A 16,339-nucleotide genomic window follows, 5' to 3' on the forward strand; every position below is an offset into this window, starting at 1 on the left:
AAGAACAATTATAAGAAAGAAAACTCAAAAGAAATATCAAGAAGAACATGAACAATTATAAGTAAGCTGATGAAAACTTTCAGCTTTTAAGTTCAAATGAATGACCAATTAAACCAACAAAAGGAAAAGGAAGTCGGGTGTATCACACTCTTGTCACATTTGGGATGGACAAGGAAATGAAGTTATTTACAATACAGAGTACACATAAAATAAAATTCAAAAAGAAAAGAAAAGAAAGATAGAAGACATTGGAAATTTTGTACCCAAACATTTTCTTATCAAATTGGTCCCCAACAGTCTGGTGGGATTTTCTTTTGCCTTTGCTTAAGCTTTAGATCAACCTCCAACTCCATTGGTTGGCGGAGGTGATTGTTGAGAGAAATCACCTTTATCCTTTTTCCCAATATCTATATTCCCCACAACATCGTCTTCTTCGTCCTCTTCGTCCACTAGAATCGACCCATTCCTTCGGAGTTCTCTAATTTTTCTAAATTCATCATAGTGTGCCCTTCTGTGTTCCTTAAAGCTCAAATTCGCCTTATCTGTTTTCAAACCCAACCACTGAACTTGAGAAAAATATCAGACAAGGTGCTATAATTATATATATACACACACAGTGGGTTAGTCGCCAAGTCCATGTGGGTTTCTTCCTTTGAAAATGAGATGACAGCCAATATCACCTTCAAATGGATCATAGTCAAACAACACAGAACGTCGGATACACAGCATTGCAAGGATTAAACCTTAAAATACCTTTTCAACCAAGCAATGATTACCATTGTCTGTTTGATTCTAAGATTAGATCATCTTATAAAACTGCTTGTGCTTGAAATCCAAGAAAATACGTAAAGTTGGGAAATGGATGTAAAAGAAGTGAGCAAATAAAGGAAATTGGGACCTTCATCATCTTGGTCCATGGCATCTGCTTCATCCTCAGAAGATGTCCACCCACTAGATCGTTGGCTGCTTTTACCACTTGAAGACGCCACATCATTCAATGCAGTTCGGATGGCTTCTGCATGCATTGCATCACCAACACACATGGCAAACCTGTCCCTCACAGGAGAAAGAGAATCTGCATCAAACCAAAAACAATTACAAACTTGGGGTGCACTATCTTGATACAGTGTTACAGTAACCAAAACTTTACACCTAAACAAATAAATTTGCGCTCGTTCCCTCCGAGATAGTCAAGGCATACAAATGCTTTTTCACCAATATCAATTTCACATTTATACATTTACCATCTTTATCCATAGACGTAGCCAAAATACTCAAGAACGCAATATATAAGCCTCCACACTTGGTCATAGCGTAAAAGTTCTCTTGCAAATTTTCCATATTTGTTAATTCCAATTAAGCAAACATAAATTACTAAAAAAACAACAACAAGCATATCTAGATAACCTTTTTCTTAACAAAAACAAACATTTGATATAGAAAATTTACCGAAAAATATCCAATAGAAGATTAATCACAGATTACATCAGTGAATTGAAATCATAACTAAAGAGGTAATTTCCAAAACTAAATCTTTCAGAATTCATGAAAAGTGCTTTCAATGCAACACAGAAGTTATAAATAAAAATCAAACAAACCAACAAGATATAGTCCTTTTTCTACAGTATATCATACAAAGAAGAAGTTACAAAATTCTTGAGAAGGGAAAAGCAACTTTAAGTTCCTGATGTTTGACTTAAGTTGCATTTGACTCCTTGAGTTTTCAATTCGACATTTAACCCCTGAGATTTGAGTTTCTCTTGGTCTCGTTAACACATTTGGTCCTTGTTTTCAACTTATAGTTATGTAAGACAGACTAGACCTTGAGTTTTCAATAAACATTTTTTTTTATTGTTTTTATTTTCATTCTTACTCTCTATTTGTTAAGTTGATGTTCAACATATTTATTATATATGTCTTTACCACATCAACAACTTAACAAATATAAAATTAATTCTAAAATAAAGAAAATAAAAACAAAAATACAAAAATGTTTAATTTTTAATTTTTTAAAATAGTAAATATGTTGCACATCAACTCAACATATAGAATATTAACATATTTTGCCAAGTTAGTCCAAAATTTAAAAAAAAAATGAAGAAAATTGACGAAAGGACCAAAATTGTTAACAATAGGAGGAACCAAATACCAAATTATTCCAAACTTCAGGGCAATGTCAATTTTGAAACCTCATACACTCAACTTGAACCAAACCCATACCAAAAGTGCACTTTTCCCATAAAAGAATTATCACAAAAATAACAAATCCTTTGGGTATTACATGCTTCTAATAGAAGAAACGCATACCATCATCTTCAATCATGGGATGATAAGGCGTCTTAGGCTCAGTAATTTTCTGCCGCACAGGTTTATTTGCTTCAATTTGACCAATATTAACTTCATTCCATTTCACACGCCGCCCACGGGTACTACAAGAACATAAAGATAAAGCTCAAATTTTTAGAATAAGTGTGAAATTTATGTCAGAGTGAACCACAGAATACTCCAAGTGATGCAAACTAGAGCTCACGTCTGTTAAGTAATCAACATATTCCATTTTCATTAAAGGAATAGGGACCTGAAATATAATTTCACTGAAGAACAGCTACTCTTGATCTTATTTGAAATTTTAATAACAAATATGTCATCCAGAGACTGAATGGATACATGAACATCTAAACATGGACATTTGCAAATGAAGATTAGGAATGAAAGAATAAATAGCTATATGAAACACCAGAACACACATAGAGACATGAGAACAGAGGAGCTTTATGCACATATCAAGTGTAAATTCAGCATTACTTCATCTTGCTAATATTGTGATTTCCTGAAATGTCAAAAGCACCTATACAATTGAATACATATTTTTTCTTGTAAGAAACATCAAAGAAGTATATTCCCAAAACGGCTAGGTACAACCTAAGGGCTGGGAACCCCCTTATTGTGATGGGCAATAGAATTCCAAACCTTGTTAGTTTTTTCTTATATATAACAAGAACCTCTTTCTCGAAGCTATGAACCCTTTCCCTCAACAGGTCATTGCTCGTGCTTGTCAGGTTGGAGCTAAAACGTGACCTTAATACCAATTAGAGGTAAAGGGTATTTTCAGCTTTCCATTCACTTCTTATTTTTGAGAGGCCAAGGGATTGGGTGAGCCTATGGTAATATGATTAATCGATTCATCTCCTTTTAATTTTCTAATGAAAATGATCTTTTCCTAAAAAGGAATAATGGATGAATTAACATAATAATTCCATTTAAGCCCATTTACAGAAGCCTTGAGTTAAGTAATAACATTATAAGCAGCCCCTTGTTAATACAAAAAAAAAAAAAAAAAAAAAAAAGAAGAAGAAGAAGAAGAAGAAGAAGGAAAAGCAAATCCAAAAGCATTTGACCGTGGGGTGGGAAGACACGAGAAAGGAATGAGAGGTTCAATTCATATTTCGGTGGACATTCAAGGAAACAGATGTGATGCAAAGGCATAAAATACCTCATACCTCTCTGATTCTTTTCTACTCATCTTCACCTCCTTGTGAACCTGTCCATGAAAAAGAAATCCAAAGCAATTGTTAACTAACCCATTTCACAGAACCACCAGAAAGAAGAGAACAATGCTTAGAACTCTTTTGTCGCCCTATCTCATATTGGCAAAACAAAGACCCGTCATTTCTCAGGTTAATTCAACCATGGAATCCACGTCGCCAGTGGTCACTCACTAAAATATCAAATATCCTACAAATTAGTTTTATAGCTAATTGTCGCATTACCTTCAGCATCTGCTTCGACCCAAAACAATTTCATCCAACATCCTTCACTTGAATACTCATCGAACCTTTAAGCTAATATTCGTTTTTTCCGGCTCGGATTCGGTAATACATCAATTTCTTAATCTATTCATGCTCCCGAATCAATTTAATAATAAAAAAATGTGCGAAATTTCTTCATTTGCATATTTTTATTATTATTTTTTTGTTTATAGATTATCCAGTACAGAAACCGACTTGCAAATAAACAACCGCTCATAATCCTTACGAGAAACTCCATCCATTTTCACTCTCTCCGAATTTCATCGTTTTTTACAGTTCTCCCAAGAATATAAACATCCCGCACATATTCTCCAAATAAAATCAGCAAAGAGGGAAAAGGCACGAGAGTTTTACCGTTCGTCAACGTCCCGACCAGCTCAGAGTTTGCCACAAAAGCAGAAGTATATCAGAAAGAGGCTCGTGAGGAAAACGAGGAGGCGTAGGATATGAGATCCAAGATCTGCCGATGCTCTCATGCACCAGGGATCGGAAACAGAAAGAAACCGCAACCGCGAAGAGAGAACAGAAGAGATGAGATTGACCGATAAAAGAGAGGAGTGAAAGAAGAAAGAATACGTATGAAATGAGAGGCAGAGGGAACCTTGGACCGAGGCCATTTTCATTTGGGCTTTTCCCGGGAAAAGCCCAATGGGCTCTGTTATTCGAAGGCCCATTTAAACACACTCTCCATTTCAAAAGCATGATCGTGACACTCGACAAGCGGGTAATAGAATAAAATATAGCTACTAACTCTATTTATCGCTTAAATACTAATTTTCACATTTATATTCATTTCTATGGCTAATATTGAGCTGTTGCGCAACGTCATGATCTTAGAGTATCAATAATGAATAAAGAGGTAATTGAAAGTCGAAAGAAGAACTAGAGATAAAGAAAATGAGGAAAACAAGTGCCACAGGTCGAGGGATAGTGTTGAGACACTAAATTATAGCATCCCGACACTGTCACAGTCAAGTCAACTATCCTGCACAAGTAATGTTGAGACACGCTTAACAACATCTCAAAGCAAAGAAAATGAGGTACCGTCATAGTCGTGAGTCTGTTTATAGTAGCGACTGTTGTCATAGTTAACAAGGTGGAAACTTACAAGAAAAAACTTCGAATTGGGAGGGCGACCCTCTCGGTGAACTGACAGTACCCCAAACCGACACAGGTGAACAAGTAGAGTATACTTGGGCGCTTGAGAGAACCATGTCGAAGGAACTCGGCAAAATGATCCCGTAACTTCGGAAGAAGGGGTGCTCTCCTATCTTTTGATTAGGAAAGCGGCACATACCAGGAGGTAGCGACTGTTTATTAAAAACACAGGACTCTGATAAGTGGTAACACGATGTATAGAGTCTGACCCCTGTCCAGTGCTGGAAGGTCGGAAGGAGAAGTGTTATAAGCTTTGAATGGAAGCCCCAGTAAACGGCAGCAGTAACTCTAACTGTTCTAAGGTAGCGAAATTCCTTGTCGCATAAGTAGCAACCTGCACGAATGGTGTAATGACTGTCTCGCTGTCTCCGACATGGACCTGGTGAAATTGAATTCTCCGTGAAGATGCGGAGTACCAACGGCTAAGACGGTAAGACCCCGTGCACCTTAACTATAGCTTCGCAGTGACAACCTTATACAAATGTGTAGGATAGGTGGGACGTGGTGAAATTGAACTCTTTCGTCTGAGCATGCCTAACCGCCGCACCTGTAGCATCAAGACACTATGGACAACATCTCTAGCATCTTGGCACTGTTGGGTGAATTAGAAGAGACTTTTTGGAGCAAGTGGAAGAGTTTCAAAAGTTGAAGAACATGAAGATCACAATAAGGACGAGAATGAATAGACGACGTTTCTAATCTTATTGTGATGGAAAGTTTAAATTTGATTAGAATTTTCCCAAACAAACAGTATTATACGAGACAGTAGTTACCATTACCGAACACAGTTACCGAGTACACACATTTCCCGGCAGCACAGGTCCAATATAGACATTTATACTAAGAACTTTCATTGAAAGGGATAGCTCTAAGTGGACGAGCCATAGCCAAAGTCAAGCCAGTCTTCTCCTCCATATTCATAGTTTCAGGCTGGATCCCATCTTCAAGCCTCCAATGAAACGAGTGAATCAAAGAAGCAAGAATCCAATGAACCATTTTGGTAGCCAAAGACAAGCCAGGGCAGATTCTCCGTCCAGACCCAAATGGAATCAGCTCAAAGTGTCTCCCTTTATAATCAACGTCCGACCCCAAGAACCTCTCTGGCTTAAACGAATCAGCGTCTTCCCAAACGCCTTTGTCCCTCCCGATCTTCCAAGCATTCACAATAACTCGAGCATTTTTGGGAACCACGAACCCTCCGATCTCGGCGTCTTCTCTTGCTTTGTGTGGCAGTAGAAGAGGAGCCGGCGGGTGAAGCCGGAGAGTTTCTTTTATGATTTGTTGAAGAAATGGTAGCCTTACCCAGTCGGATTCGTCGACTGCCGTGCCTTCTCCGATCACTTCTTTCAGCTCTGCTTTGGCTTTTGATAGTACTTTTGGCTTTCTTAATAGCTCTGCCATTGCCCATTCCACCGTCGATGTCGTCGTGTCGGTTCCCGCCGGAAATAGGACCTAAGTAATGACCAAAACAACACAAAGATGAGTAATTTTACTCAAATATGAGTTTAATCCCTACCTGCATAGAATAGAATAGAATGGGAGCTTTGGGTCACCCCATAGGTTGGAGGGTATTTACAGTACAGACTAAACAATTAGAGGGTATTTCTACTTCATTCTTTTCCTAAAAAAGAATCGAAAATTCTAAGGATTGGCGAGAGGAGCGAGGACAGTTCGAGCGTTAGAAGTAGTAAGGTCAAGGTAGCATTCCCTGCAGCAACACTCTAGTATTTAGTAAATTCTATGACTAAGGCCTAGAGTCACTCTTGAGAAACGGCCTGATTTACACGTGTGTATGCAAGACCACTCATGTAGTTCAAGACAGGTAAGGGCTGTGCTCATGAGGGAGACACCGTCACTCTGTCTCGAAGGTAGGTTGAGGTATCTTTATTCCTAAATCATTTTCCTAAAATACATAGACAATGGACTCATACAATTATTGAGCTTGATTCTGTTGAGCTAGTGATAATATTTTAACAGGGCTAAGACGTATGCGTGGTTGCGTGTGTGACGAGCAGATATTATGTAAGGAGGTTCAAACGTATATTAAACGAGAAGATATTACCAATATCAAATGTTTGATCAAATGTAGGTGGAACTTGGCATCTTCACTCTCTTTTGCAAGGTTGAGAAGGTTATGAAGCATGTCATTTTCTTCCCCTAAATTTGGCTCCTTCATCCGCTTGCCAATCATGTCATCAATGATATCTAAAAACTTGTTCATGTGAGCCATCATACGCCTCCGGCATCCTTGGAGGTCCATCTTCTTCAACATGGGAAAAAGATCTCCAACATTTGATCTTCCAGCCTCCTCCATTATACCCCAAACAGCCTCCTTAAATTCTTGCCCCTTTTCATAAATATTCGAGTATTCATCACTCAAATCCACCGAAAAAATCATGTTGGAAAGCATGTCGAGAGTGGTCACAAACACGACTCTTTCAATGTCTACAGCCTCACCTTTTGTAGCGCTTTCTTGAACATCAGCTAAAAGACGTTGGATTTTCTTAAGACGAATTGTATAGTTCATGTGGAGGGTGTTCTCGGAAAACATGTGATTGTTGCATAGTTTTCGAAGGGTTCTCCACAGGTCGCACACGGGAAGCCAGGGCAATGCTACCTTGTGGTGGTCATAAATTGTTGTTGCATCGGGATACATTCGGTCACTCAAAACTTGGTCATGAGATTGGAGGACTTGCTTGGCCATGGATGGGGAGGATATCACTATTGAGGTCATTTGGCCTAGTTTTAGGGTCATGATGGGGCCATAGGAGTCGGCAAGTTTGGCTAGAGATTGGTGAGGGTTATGACCAATCTCCATCATATTTCCTATGAGAAAGTAACCTTTGGGCCCTGGAGGAAGTCGCTTTGGGTTGATTTTTCTAGCAAGTGAATGGAACAATAGTAGAAGGGGGAAGAGAAGAAAGAGACTGTTACCTATTGTAAGCTCCATTTTCTCTTTCACTATGTCTCCCCCTCTCTTAGACATTTGGGTTGCCTTTTTATAACACAAAATTAATGGAATAGGTGGTTGTGAGGTCTTATCCAAGATATTTTCTTTTAGTTTTTGTGGTTGTCAAAATTTACATGCTAAAATTGGTTCGACCGGAACCGACATGTTTTAAATCAAGAAAAGAGATTTAGTGAGTGATGGCCAATCAACAATAAATTGTTCGTGACTCGTGAATAATGAATAAACTACATTAAAAAAAAATATTGAAATCAATAAAAGAGGACCAACAATCTATATCTATATGTTACTAGTGAGTAAAGGAAATCAGAAAAACTAAACTAAAAAACTTGTTGAAATCAATAAAAGAGAGCTAGTGAATGTGAGCAGCCAACCATCTAAATGATGCTTGTGAGTAACAGAAATTAGACAAATTAAACTACAAAAACCTGTTGTTAAGCTTGTTCATGGATGAATGAACTATGATCGTGACGAAACATGTCAACTATTATTTGGTGTAACGAAACATGTTGGGTTAGTAAAAGAGAGCTAGTGAATGATGAGCAACAAACCATCTATATGTTGGTCGTGAGTAACGAAAATCGAAAAGACTAAACTACAAAAACCCATTCTTGAGCTTGTTCATGTACGGATGAACTATGATCGTAACTAAACATGTCAACTATTACTTGGTGTAACAAAATTGGTTGGGCTAGTCCTACAAAATTGGCAGGACAACTATGTGATATATATCAATTGAGTTCAAATTTATGTATATCTATATCTATATATATATATATATATATTTGTATATTTGTATAGAAACGAGTTTTCGTAATTAAATCAACTACACATGTACTAACTAAGATCACCATAGAATGGTTTTTAGGTTCATCCTTTGATGTCATATACTTGTAAACATGGACATGGAGAGGGTGGATACTAATTTATTCCACTTTGAGCATATTGAGGAATAGGATGACAATAATTGTACCCTACTAGGTCCCTCCATCTTAATGCTCATGATATTAACCTTTTATTCATGCCTGTTCTATCAACATGGATGTAGACAGCATGAACAATAATTGTACCTGAGATTATATAGGCATCAAAGAACAAAAATATTACCCAACACGTCTTTCCATCTTCATAATTTCGATATCGACCTCTGATCCATGATATCTTCATCACCTGTTTTACCACCCATATAATGTTATTTAGGTTGATCCCTCAATGTCATATGCTTATAAACATGAGTGTAAAGAGCATATACAATAGTTCGAGCGCTAGGTGCTCGAACCAACTCATGTTCGGACTTGTTTTTTTTTTTTTTGTTATATGTGAAATAAATTTAAACAATTTAAAACGAAATTAAAAAGACAAATCGTTAACTGAATAAGCGAATTAAAATGAGTAGTCCACTCAACAACCTTGCTTACATAAGGACATGTCTTCTCTCCAAGAGGTGACATTGTCCTCTTGTAAGTAACGATAACTTTTGAAGAGAGGACCTTGCTAATACGAAGATATGTCATCACTCGAGGTCGACTTTGCCTACAAGAAGGCAAGAGACAACATGCTTCCACCTGAAAGAGACGACCTCGTCTCAACAATAGTGTTTTGATTCCTATCTTTACAATCTCACTGATCATTTAGCAAAAACTAATGTCAAATTAGAACCTAACACTTGACCTTAAAAATGTACGTTGATAAGGTAAATAAACAAAAGACATACCTATGTCATATTTTAATGAAATAGCTTACTAAAATCGATAGCAACTATGGTTTCCTACTCAAAGTATAGACATTAAAATGAAATATTTAAAAAGTAAGCAACAACCATACATATTTTGAGACTAAAACAGGATTTAAACATATACAAAGATGAATGAATGAATGAATAATTTCATTACACCTTTCTGATTGAACCTTACCCAGAAAAGATATGGATGGATTTCACCTTCACAGATAGAGTTCATGTTGCTTGGCCTGTCACTGCAGATCCCGATCCTGAAGCGCGGGATCTTTCCTTCACCGATGGTTGTGGTTCTGATAGGAAAAAAACCATAATAGGGATTTATACATTGCACCAAAGAAGAGAAAAGAGAATGAAAACATCTCTATTACAAAAATTAAAGCAAGTTTTAAGTTATTTCGATATCGAACAGATTCTATTCAAGTAAGGTCGTATATTAAGTCGATGGCAAGCTCTCGTTTTGTTATTAACTGAGACGTACTTAGCGTACTAGTAGAGAATTGGACGATTGTGAGCCTTGGAAGAGATAGCCCTCTCGAAAAAATATTGCTCAGCATAACTTATCATTGATATCGTTAGTACAATTTCAGCCCCACTTTCATATTATCCGGTTCTTCTTGTACCTCAATCGTTAAGAATCACAACCCTCCACAATGGTATGATATTGTCCACTTTGAGCATAAACTCTCGTGACTTTACTTTTGGTTTCCTAAAAGGCCTCGTACCAATGGAGACGTATTCCTTACTTATAAACTCATAATCAACCCCTTAATTAGCCGACGTGGGACTCATCTCCCAACCATCTTCAACGTCATTAATCCCTGGAAGGCTAAATACATTCAAGGCCAGATCCGAGATGATTACCAGGTTACTTTAGCTACAGGTAAATCATCAAGATCAACAAGAACATTTGTAAAAGAGATGAACTATGAAGTTACTGAAGCATTATCAAAATCCACGCATAACAGTCAAGGTTTTAGTGCCTAAAAATCCTTCTTGTCTTTCTATTCTGGGTTCCAGGGCCCAGAACACGAGTCTAAATCAATATCTATTGACGTCCAGATTGTTCCCTGTTATCTATGTTCTCAGCTAGAAACAAAAACACGGTGAAACTACCATTGATGTTGCAGGCGTTCGGAATAGCTTTGTTTATCATTCGGTTTTACATTATCTATTTTATGAAACTGAATAAGCTTACTGGATATGAGGGCCTTTGGTCTGGTCTTAAACAGAATCCGCTGCCTGATTATCCCAATGACTTCCAACTCTGCAGTAGCTGATTTGGTATCGCCACTCTGATCCTCGTCCACGCACTTCTTTTTCTTCAACACCAACAATGGCTTCTTCAGTGGCACTTTGCTTCCTGCCAGCTCATGGTACCCTACTGTAAAAGTATACACTTCCTACAAACCAATCAATCAATTGAAATGCAACAAATTACCTCAGCAATGAAAAACAAAAATACTTTAGGAAACGGAAATCACTCTTGGAAACTGATTTAGCAAGGTGAAGGAGAAACCAATGGTTGTGCCGTAATGCCGCAACCTTCAAATACTCTAATACCAATTGTTGTACCTAAATGCCACAACTAAACTGTTCTGATACCCAATTGTTGTAGCGGAATACCACAACCAAAACTACTTTGATACCCAATGGTTGTAGCAGAAGTGGAAGCAAGATTGATCACACTCACACCCCCACAAATAGAAATTAAACAAAAAGACACTCGGATTTACGTGGTTTGGAGAGAAGAAATTCTCCTACATCCACCGGTTGTAGTCAATCACTATAGCCAAAATATTTACAAATGTATCTCTCACATTACAAAGGCTCTCGACAAAAGTTCCTCCTAATTGCCTTTAGGCAAATACAAAATGGTAATGACTCCACGTCTCAAAATAATGCTAGACAAGCCTTTTGTATAGGCATAGCAATACTAATTCTTAGACATAAATCATAAATGAGAATATGGACAAAAAAGAGATATGAACAAAGGGGTTATAAACTAAATGAGAGTTAATAAATGAGCTAAGACAAACTTACAATACCATATCAATTCAATCGATCCAGTAACTAAATCCTCCTCCGAACCTAACTAGTCTAAACAATTTCGTAATCTTGTCAGGGAATTCGATTCTAGGGCTACAATGGGAGCTGAGAATGAGGAGAACAAGAAGAAATTGAGAGAAATGCTAAAAGATCGATCTATGAGAAAGGAAAAGTTCAGTACCTGAGCGGAAGGCCGGCATAGAACGCCGATTTCGAGGGTTTGAAGGCGATCTTCGAAGGAGGGTTGAGCTTCAACTATGCCTTGCAATTCAACGACGGCCCATTCCAAGCATTTGGTTTCGCCACAGTTACATTTCACCTTAATCTGCATCGTCCAACGCCTTCCGATTCTTGATTCCGCTGCTTTGAGATGAAAAAAGAAAACACGAAGCTCTGATTATTGATGAGGAAGACGACACAGAAACTCGGAAAAACGCCGCGAAATCTGAAAGCTATTCCCGCTGTTCTTGGAGAACTAAACCACGTTGTTTAGAAACTGAAAAATTCATATTTTATATAATTTTAAAGAGAGAAATAGTAGCTTCTCTTCTTCCCCACCGAAGTTGAAGTCGCGACGGTTTGAACCGGTTTACAAAGATCTATCGGTTCTCCGACTAGACTGTGGTTCTGATGGGTAATCATGATTTACGGCGAAGAAGGTCACCGAAATCCGAGAAATAAGAGGAGCATAACTAAAGATTATGGGTGTATGTGGTCCGGGTTGGGTTGGGCTGAAAGATTTTTTTTTTTACCCAACCCAAAAGTTCGGGCTAGTTGGGTTGGGTAAATCTTTCAACCCAACCCAAAAGTTCGGGTTAGTTGGATTGGTTACCCAACCGAACCCTCTATTTTCGAGTTGGGTTGTCAAATTTTTTTTACATGATCCGGGTTGAGTTGGGTTAATTTTTTTTGACCCAACTCAAAAGTTCGGGTCGGTGGGATGGATAACCCAACCCAAAACTCTTCCCAACCCAATCCTCTATTTTCAGGTTGGGTCGAGGAGTTGTCAAATTTTTTTTTAAGCTTTATTTATCACCATTTATAATTATTATGATACAATAAAATATATTAAAAATTTTCAAACAAACCCAAATCAATTTATAATTATTAAAAAAAAATCATAAAATTAAATTAAAAATGATTATTACAAAGAGATGGTATATAACAAAAAAAAAAAAATTATATATATATATATATATAAAATATTTTAATTGAAATATGCATATGATTCTAGAAAATTCTAAACTATTAAAAAAATAAATATATATATAAATTAATATAATAATATTTCATAAATAAATAATAAATATATTAGAATTTAGAATATGTTTTAAAACTATATAGTCAGAAAAAAATGAATGAAAAACTCCAAATCAGTTACATCAAACGATTCAATTACATCAAACGCTTCGATTAATCATAAGACTACCAATAAAGCACAAAATTCACATTCTATCATCAAAATCTCTATCCAAACAACACATACTCTATTTATTGGGTTATTTTGCCCCAACTACACAAAAACAATTTATTAACAAAAACCCAAAATTATTCTTCCAATCCAATTTTCAAAAATCAAAATTTTATTTTTTTTCGTATTAAAAGCCGTATAAATTTTTAAAAATATTACAAGAGAATTTATAATAAATAATTTCTATTTTTTAACCAAATTTATTAAATAAAGCTTTAAATATAATAACAAATCCCACTTATCTTCGTTATCTAATATTCAACTTAATTTCTAATAATTATTTTATTAATTTTTAAAAGTTTGTAATAGATTTCTTTTTTAAATTTGAAAATATATTTATCTAATGTATTCCTATTTTCCTTTAGATAATCTTACTTTCTTTTCTTCGGTGGATTAGGAGTAATTTTTATTATTATATAGTCTCACCCTTCTCACTTTCATACTCAATTCGATAGTTTGACTGTGAAGTTAAAAAAAATTCCGACAAACAATCATCCATCATAAAAACTTCTTGAAAACAATGGCAAAAATTATTGAAGGAGCTGCTATAGTTGGAGGACAATGGAAGAGAGAGGTCTGGTCTCACAATTTATTGGAGGAGATAGAACTCATGAAGCACTATTTATCAGAATTTCCAATCGTGGCGATCGATACGGAGTTTCCAGGTAAAAATTAAACTTTAAGGCAGTGAGAAGCTGTGATTTTTTTAGTTTTGTTTTACTGACTTCTGGATGTATCTTCTTTTTCAGGATTTTTAAGATGGACTCCCAAAGGTGTTTCAGATGAAGAATTCTATCAATGCCTACAATTTAACGTGAATAGACTTAGCATCCTCCAATTAGGACTCACCCTCACTGATGATAATGGAAAAATAGGAATGACATGGGAATTTAACTTTCAAGATTTCGATCAAATTAGTAATATGGAGGGTGTTTATTCCCTAGATTCATTTCTAAAAAATAAGGGATTTAATTTTAATAAACTGAGGAGCTGTGGAATTGCTCCCCAAGAATTCAGTAGACAATTTAAACCTGTCATTCGAAGCGGCAGAATACAAAAATGGATAACATTTCATGGTTTGTATGACATCGCGTATTTGATGAAGTTTAACAACATCATCTCCATGCCTACATCCATGTCTATGTTCGCCATGATTGCTGCACATCTCCTAGGAACAGTTACCGACCTCAAACATATGGCTCGGTACTCTGACTACCTATTTAATGGCAACTTAGGCTTAAAAAAATTAGCGAAGCTGCTCCAAATTAATCGCGTTGGTACTGCCCACTTCGCTGGGTCTGACAGTTTGCTTACAGCCTCGGTTTATGCCAAGATGAAGGTAATTATGAAGGTTGAACCAAAGATACACGAAGGTTTTTTATATGGATTACCATATCCCATTCAGGGTTATCGACCACCCGTTGTGATTGTAGATCCATCAAAATTAACCGACGATCGTATCTCAACCGATTAATTTTAATTTTTTTTTTTTTTTGTAGAGGGTAGATAAGGAGAGTGCTAAATAGTTTTTTAGAGGTTAGATTGGGAGGGTGATAAATATGTGCCACTTGTATGAGATCATACACACTTGTATAATGTATATAAATTCTTATTTATTTAATGATTTTTTTTCTTCCATTTAAATCTTACTTTTCGAATATATATATATATTGAAAAATAATTTATTTAAAATAAATGTAACTTTTATTTTAAATAATTTATTTAATTTTAAAATAATTTATTTGTATAACATCATACCATATATATCATACCATATATGTATGTAATGTTACACTGATATAACTTTTATTTATTAAAATTTATATTTATTTAACAACTAATTTTTTTCTTCCATTTAAATCTTACTTTTTATATATATATATATTTAAAAAGTAATTTATTTATAAAAGTGTAACTTTTATTTAAAATAATATATTCAATAAATTTTTTATATTTAAGAATATATATATATATATTGAAAAATAATTTATTTACTATATGTAACTTTTATTTTAAAGAATTTATTCAATTTAAAAATAATTTATTTGTATAAGGTCATACAACACGTAGACGTATATAACTTTTATTTATTTAACATCAATTTTTTTTTCTTCAATTTAAATCTTATTTTTCAAATATATATTAAAAAATAATTTATTTAAAATAAATATATATTTTATTTTAAATAATTTATTTATAATAATTTATTCAATTTAAAAATAATTTATTTGAATAAGATTCCTATGTAACTTTCATTTATTAAAATTTATATTTATTTAATAGACTATTTTTTTTTTCTTCAATTTAAATCTCACTTTTCGAATATATATTCAAAAATAATTTATTTAAAATAATTTATTCCATTTAAAAATAATTTATTTGTATAATGTGGTGTGTGAGGAATATAATTTTTTTATTTAAAATTTATTTAATACTAAAAATAATTTATTTATTTAAATAATAAATGAGCTTTTTATTAAAAACGAAAACGAGTTGTTTGAATATTTTTCCAGAGACAACTTTGCCCTTTACTCTTCCTTCTCTCAAATCATACGAAAACTGCTAAAACCCTTCGAAGCCAACTTTGTCATTTCGTTATTTTGCGGTATATATGATTCATATTTTTACAGCTGAGTTAGATTTAAATTTTGTATCCCGTGTGTACACCATGAATTATTACAGCTTTACGAAGCAGAACCAGTTGCTTAAAATGTTTCGAGTGGTTATGAGTGTTGTTAGACTATTACTATTTGGGAGAATTTACACTCAGAGATAAACCTAAACTTTAAGGATAAACGATCAAAGAACAATTCCTTCTCTTTGCAAACTGCATGAACTGTATGTTGCATGAACTGTATGTATAGATTCCATCTGGGTCAGAAGCACAAATTACACAACAATAAAATGCTCTTTCCAGAGTTTGGCCCTAGTTGAATATATGCAATGGAAATAAAAGAATATTTTTTTTAGAATGGGTTAAAAGTAAGAATTATTTATTTATTTATATATAAATTTATTTCAAAATAAAAATATTAAAGAAATTAAAATAACAAAATAATACGTAAGAAATTAAACAAAATATAGACGGAAGTCGAACTCGGGCGTGGGTCACACTAGACCGGACAAAGTACTACTCTAGCAAGCCTATT

At 34.9% G+C, this 16,339-nt stretch overlaps 4 protein-coding genes across 6 annotated transcripts; 1 reads left to right on the forward strand and 3 right to left on the reverse strand.

Annotated features, from left to right (window-relative positions):
• Window positions 1-53: 53 nt before the first annotated feature.
• LOC111435795 (protein phosphatase inhibitor 2) lies at window positions 54-4,377 on the reverse strand. Of its 2 annotated transcripts, none has more exons than XM_023073348.1 (5): window positions 4,164-4,377; window positions 3,501-3,541; window positions 2,308-2,429; window positions 899-1,075; window positions 54-542 (listed from the first exon to the last, which is right to left on the reverse strand). In XM_023073348.1, exons 2-5 carry the CDS (start codon window positions 3,521-3,523, stop codon window positions 337-339), a joined length of 528 nt encoding a protein of 175 aa, XP_022929116.1. In that variant the 5' UTR covers window positions 3,524-3,541; window positions 4,164-4,377; the 3' UTR covers window positions 54-336. The 2 variants fall into 2 exon arrangements, with proteins under 2 accessions (XP_022929116.1, XP_022929117.1); XM_023073349.1 differs by having other exon boundaries at window positions 3,494-3,541; window positions 4,164-4,367.
• A 1,257-nt stretch (window positions 4,378-5,634) lies between these two features.
• Window positions 5,635-8,977, reverse strand: LOC111435787 (geraniol 8-hydroxylase-like). 2 transcript variants are annotated; one of them, XM_023073334.1, is made up of 3 exons: window positions 7,030-8,977; window positions 5,782-6,419; window positions 5,635-5,749 (listed from the first exon to the last, which is right to left on the reverse strand). In XM_023073334.1, the coding sequence occupies exons 1-2, from the start codon at window positions 7,951-7,953 to the stop codon at window positions 5,808-5,810; spliced, it is 1,536 nt and encodes a 511-aa protein (XP_022929102.1). In that variant the 5' UTR covers window positions 7,954-8,977; the 3' UTR covers window positions 5,635-5,749; window positions 5,782-5,807. The 2 variants fall into 2 exon arrangements, with proteins under 2 accessions (XP_022929102.1, XP_022929101.1); XM_023073333.1 differs by having other exon boundaries at window positions 5,635-6,419.
• A 94-nt stretch (window positions 8,978-9,071) lies between these two features.
• On the reverse strand, window positions 9,072-12,203 carry LOC111435796 (putative uncharacterized protein DDB_G0287975). The gene is made up of 4 exons (XM_023073351.1): window positions 11,901-12,203; window positions 10,869-11,073; window positions 9,849-9,963; window positions 9,072-9,105 (listed from the first exon to the last, which is right to left on the reverse strand). Exons 1-3 carry the CDS (start codon window positions 12,048-12,050, stop codon window positions 9,890-9,892), a joined length of 429 nt encoding a protein of 142 aa, XP_022929119.1. The 5' UTR covers window positions 12,051-12,203; the 3' UTR covers window positions 9,072-9,105; window positions 9,849-9,889.
• Window positions 12,204-13,710: 1,507 nt separating this feature from the next.
• Window positions 13,711-14,664, forward strand: LOC111435626 (putative CCR4-associated factor 1 homolog 8). The gene is made up of 2 exons (XM_023073062.1): window positions 13,711-13,855; window positions 13,940-14,664. Exons 1-2 carry the CDS (start codon window positions 13,711-13,713, stop codon window positions 14,662-14,664), a joined length of 870 nt encoding a protein of 289 aa, XP_022928830.1.
• The last annotated feature ends 1,675 nt before the right edge of the window (window positions 14,665-16,339 follow it).

Source organism: Cucurbita moschata, unplaced genomic scaffold, assembly GCF_002738365.1.
Source record: "Cucurbita moschata cultivar Rifu unplaced genomic scaffold, Cmos_1.0 Cmo_Scf00050, whole genome shotgun sequence".
NCBI lineage: Eukaryota > Viridiplantae > Streptophyta > Magnoliopsida > Cucurbitales > Cucurbitaceae > Cucurbita > Cucurbita moschata.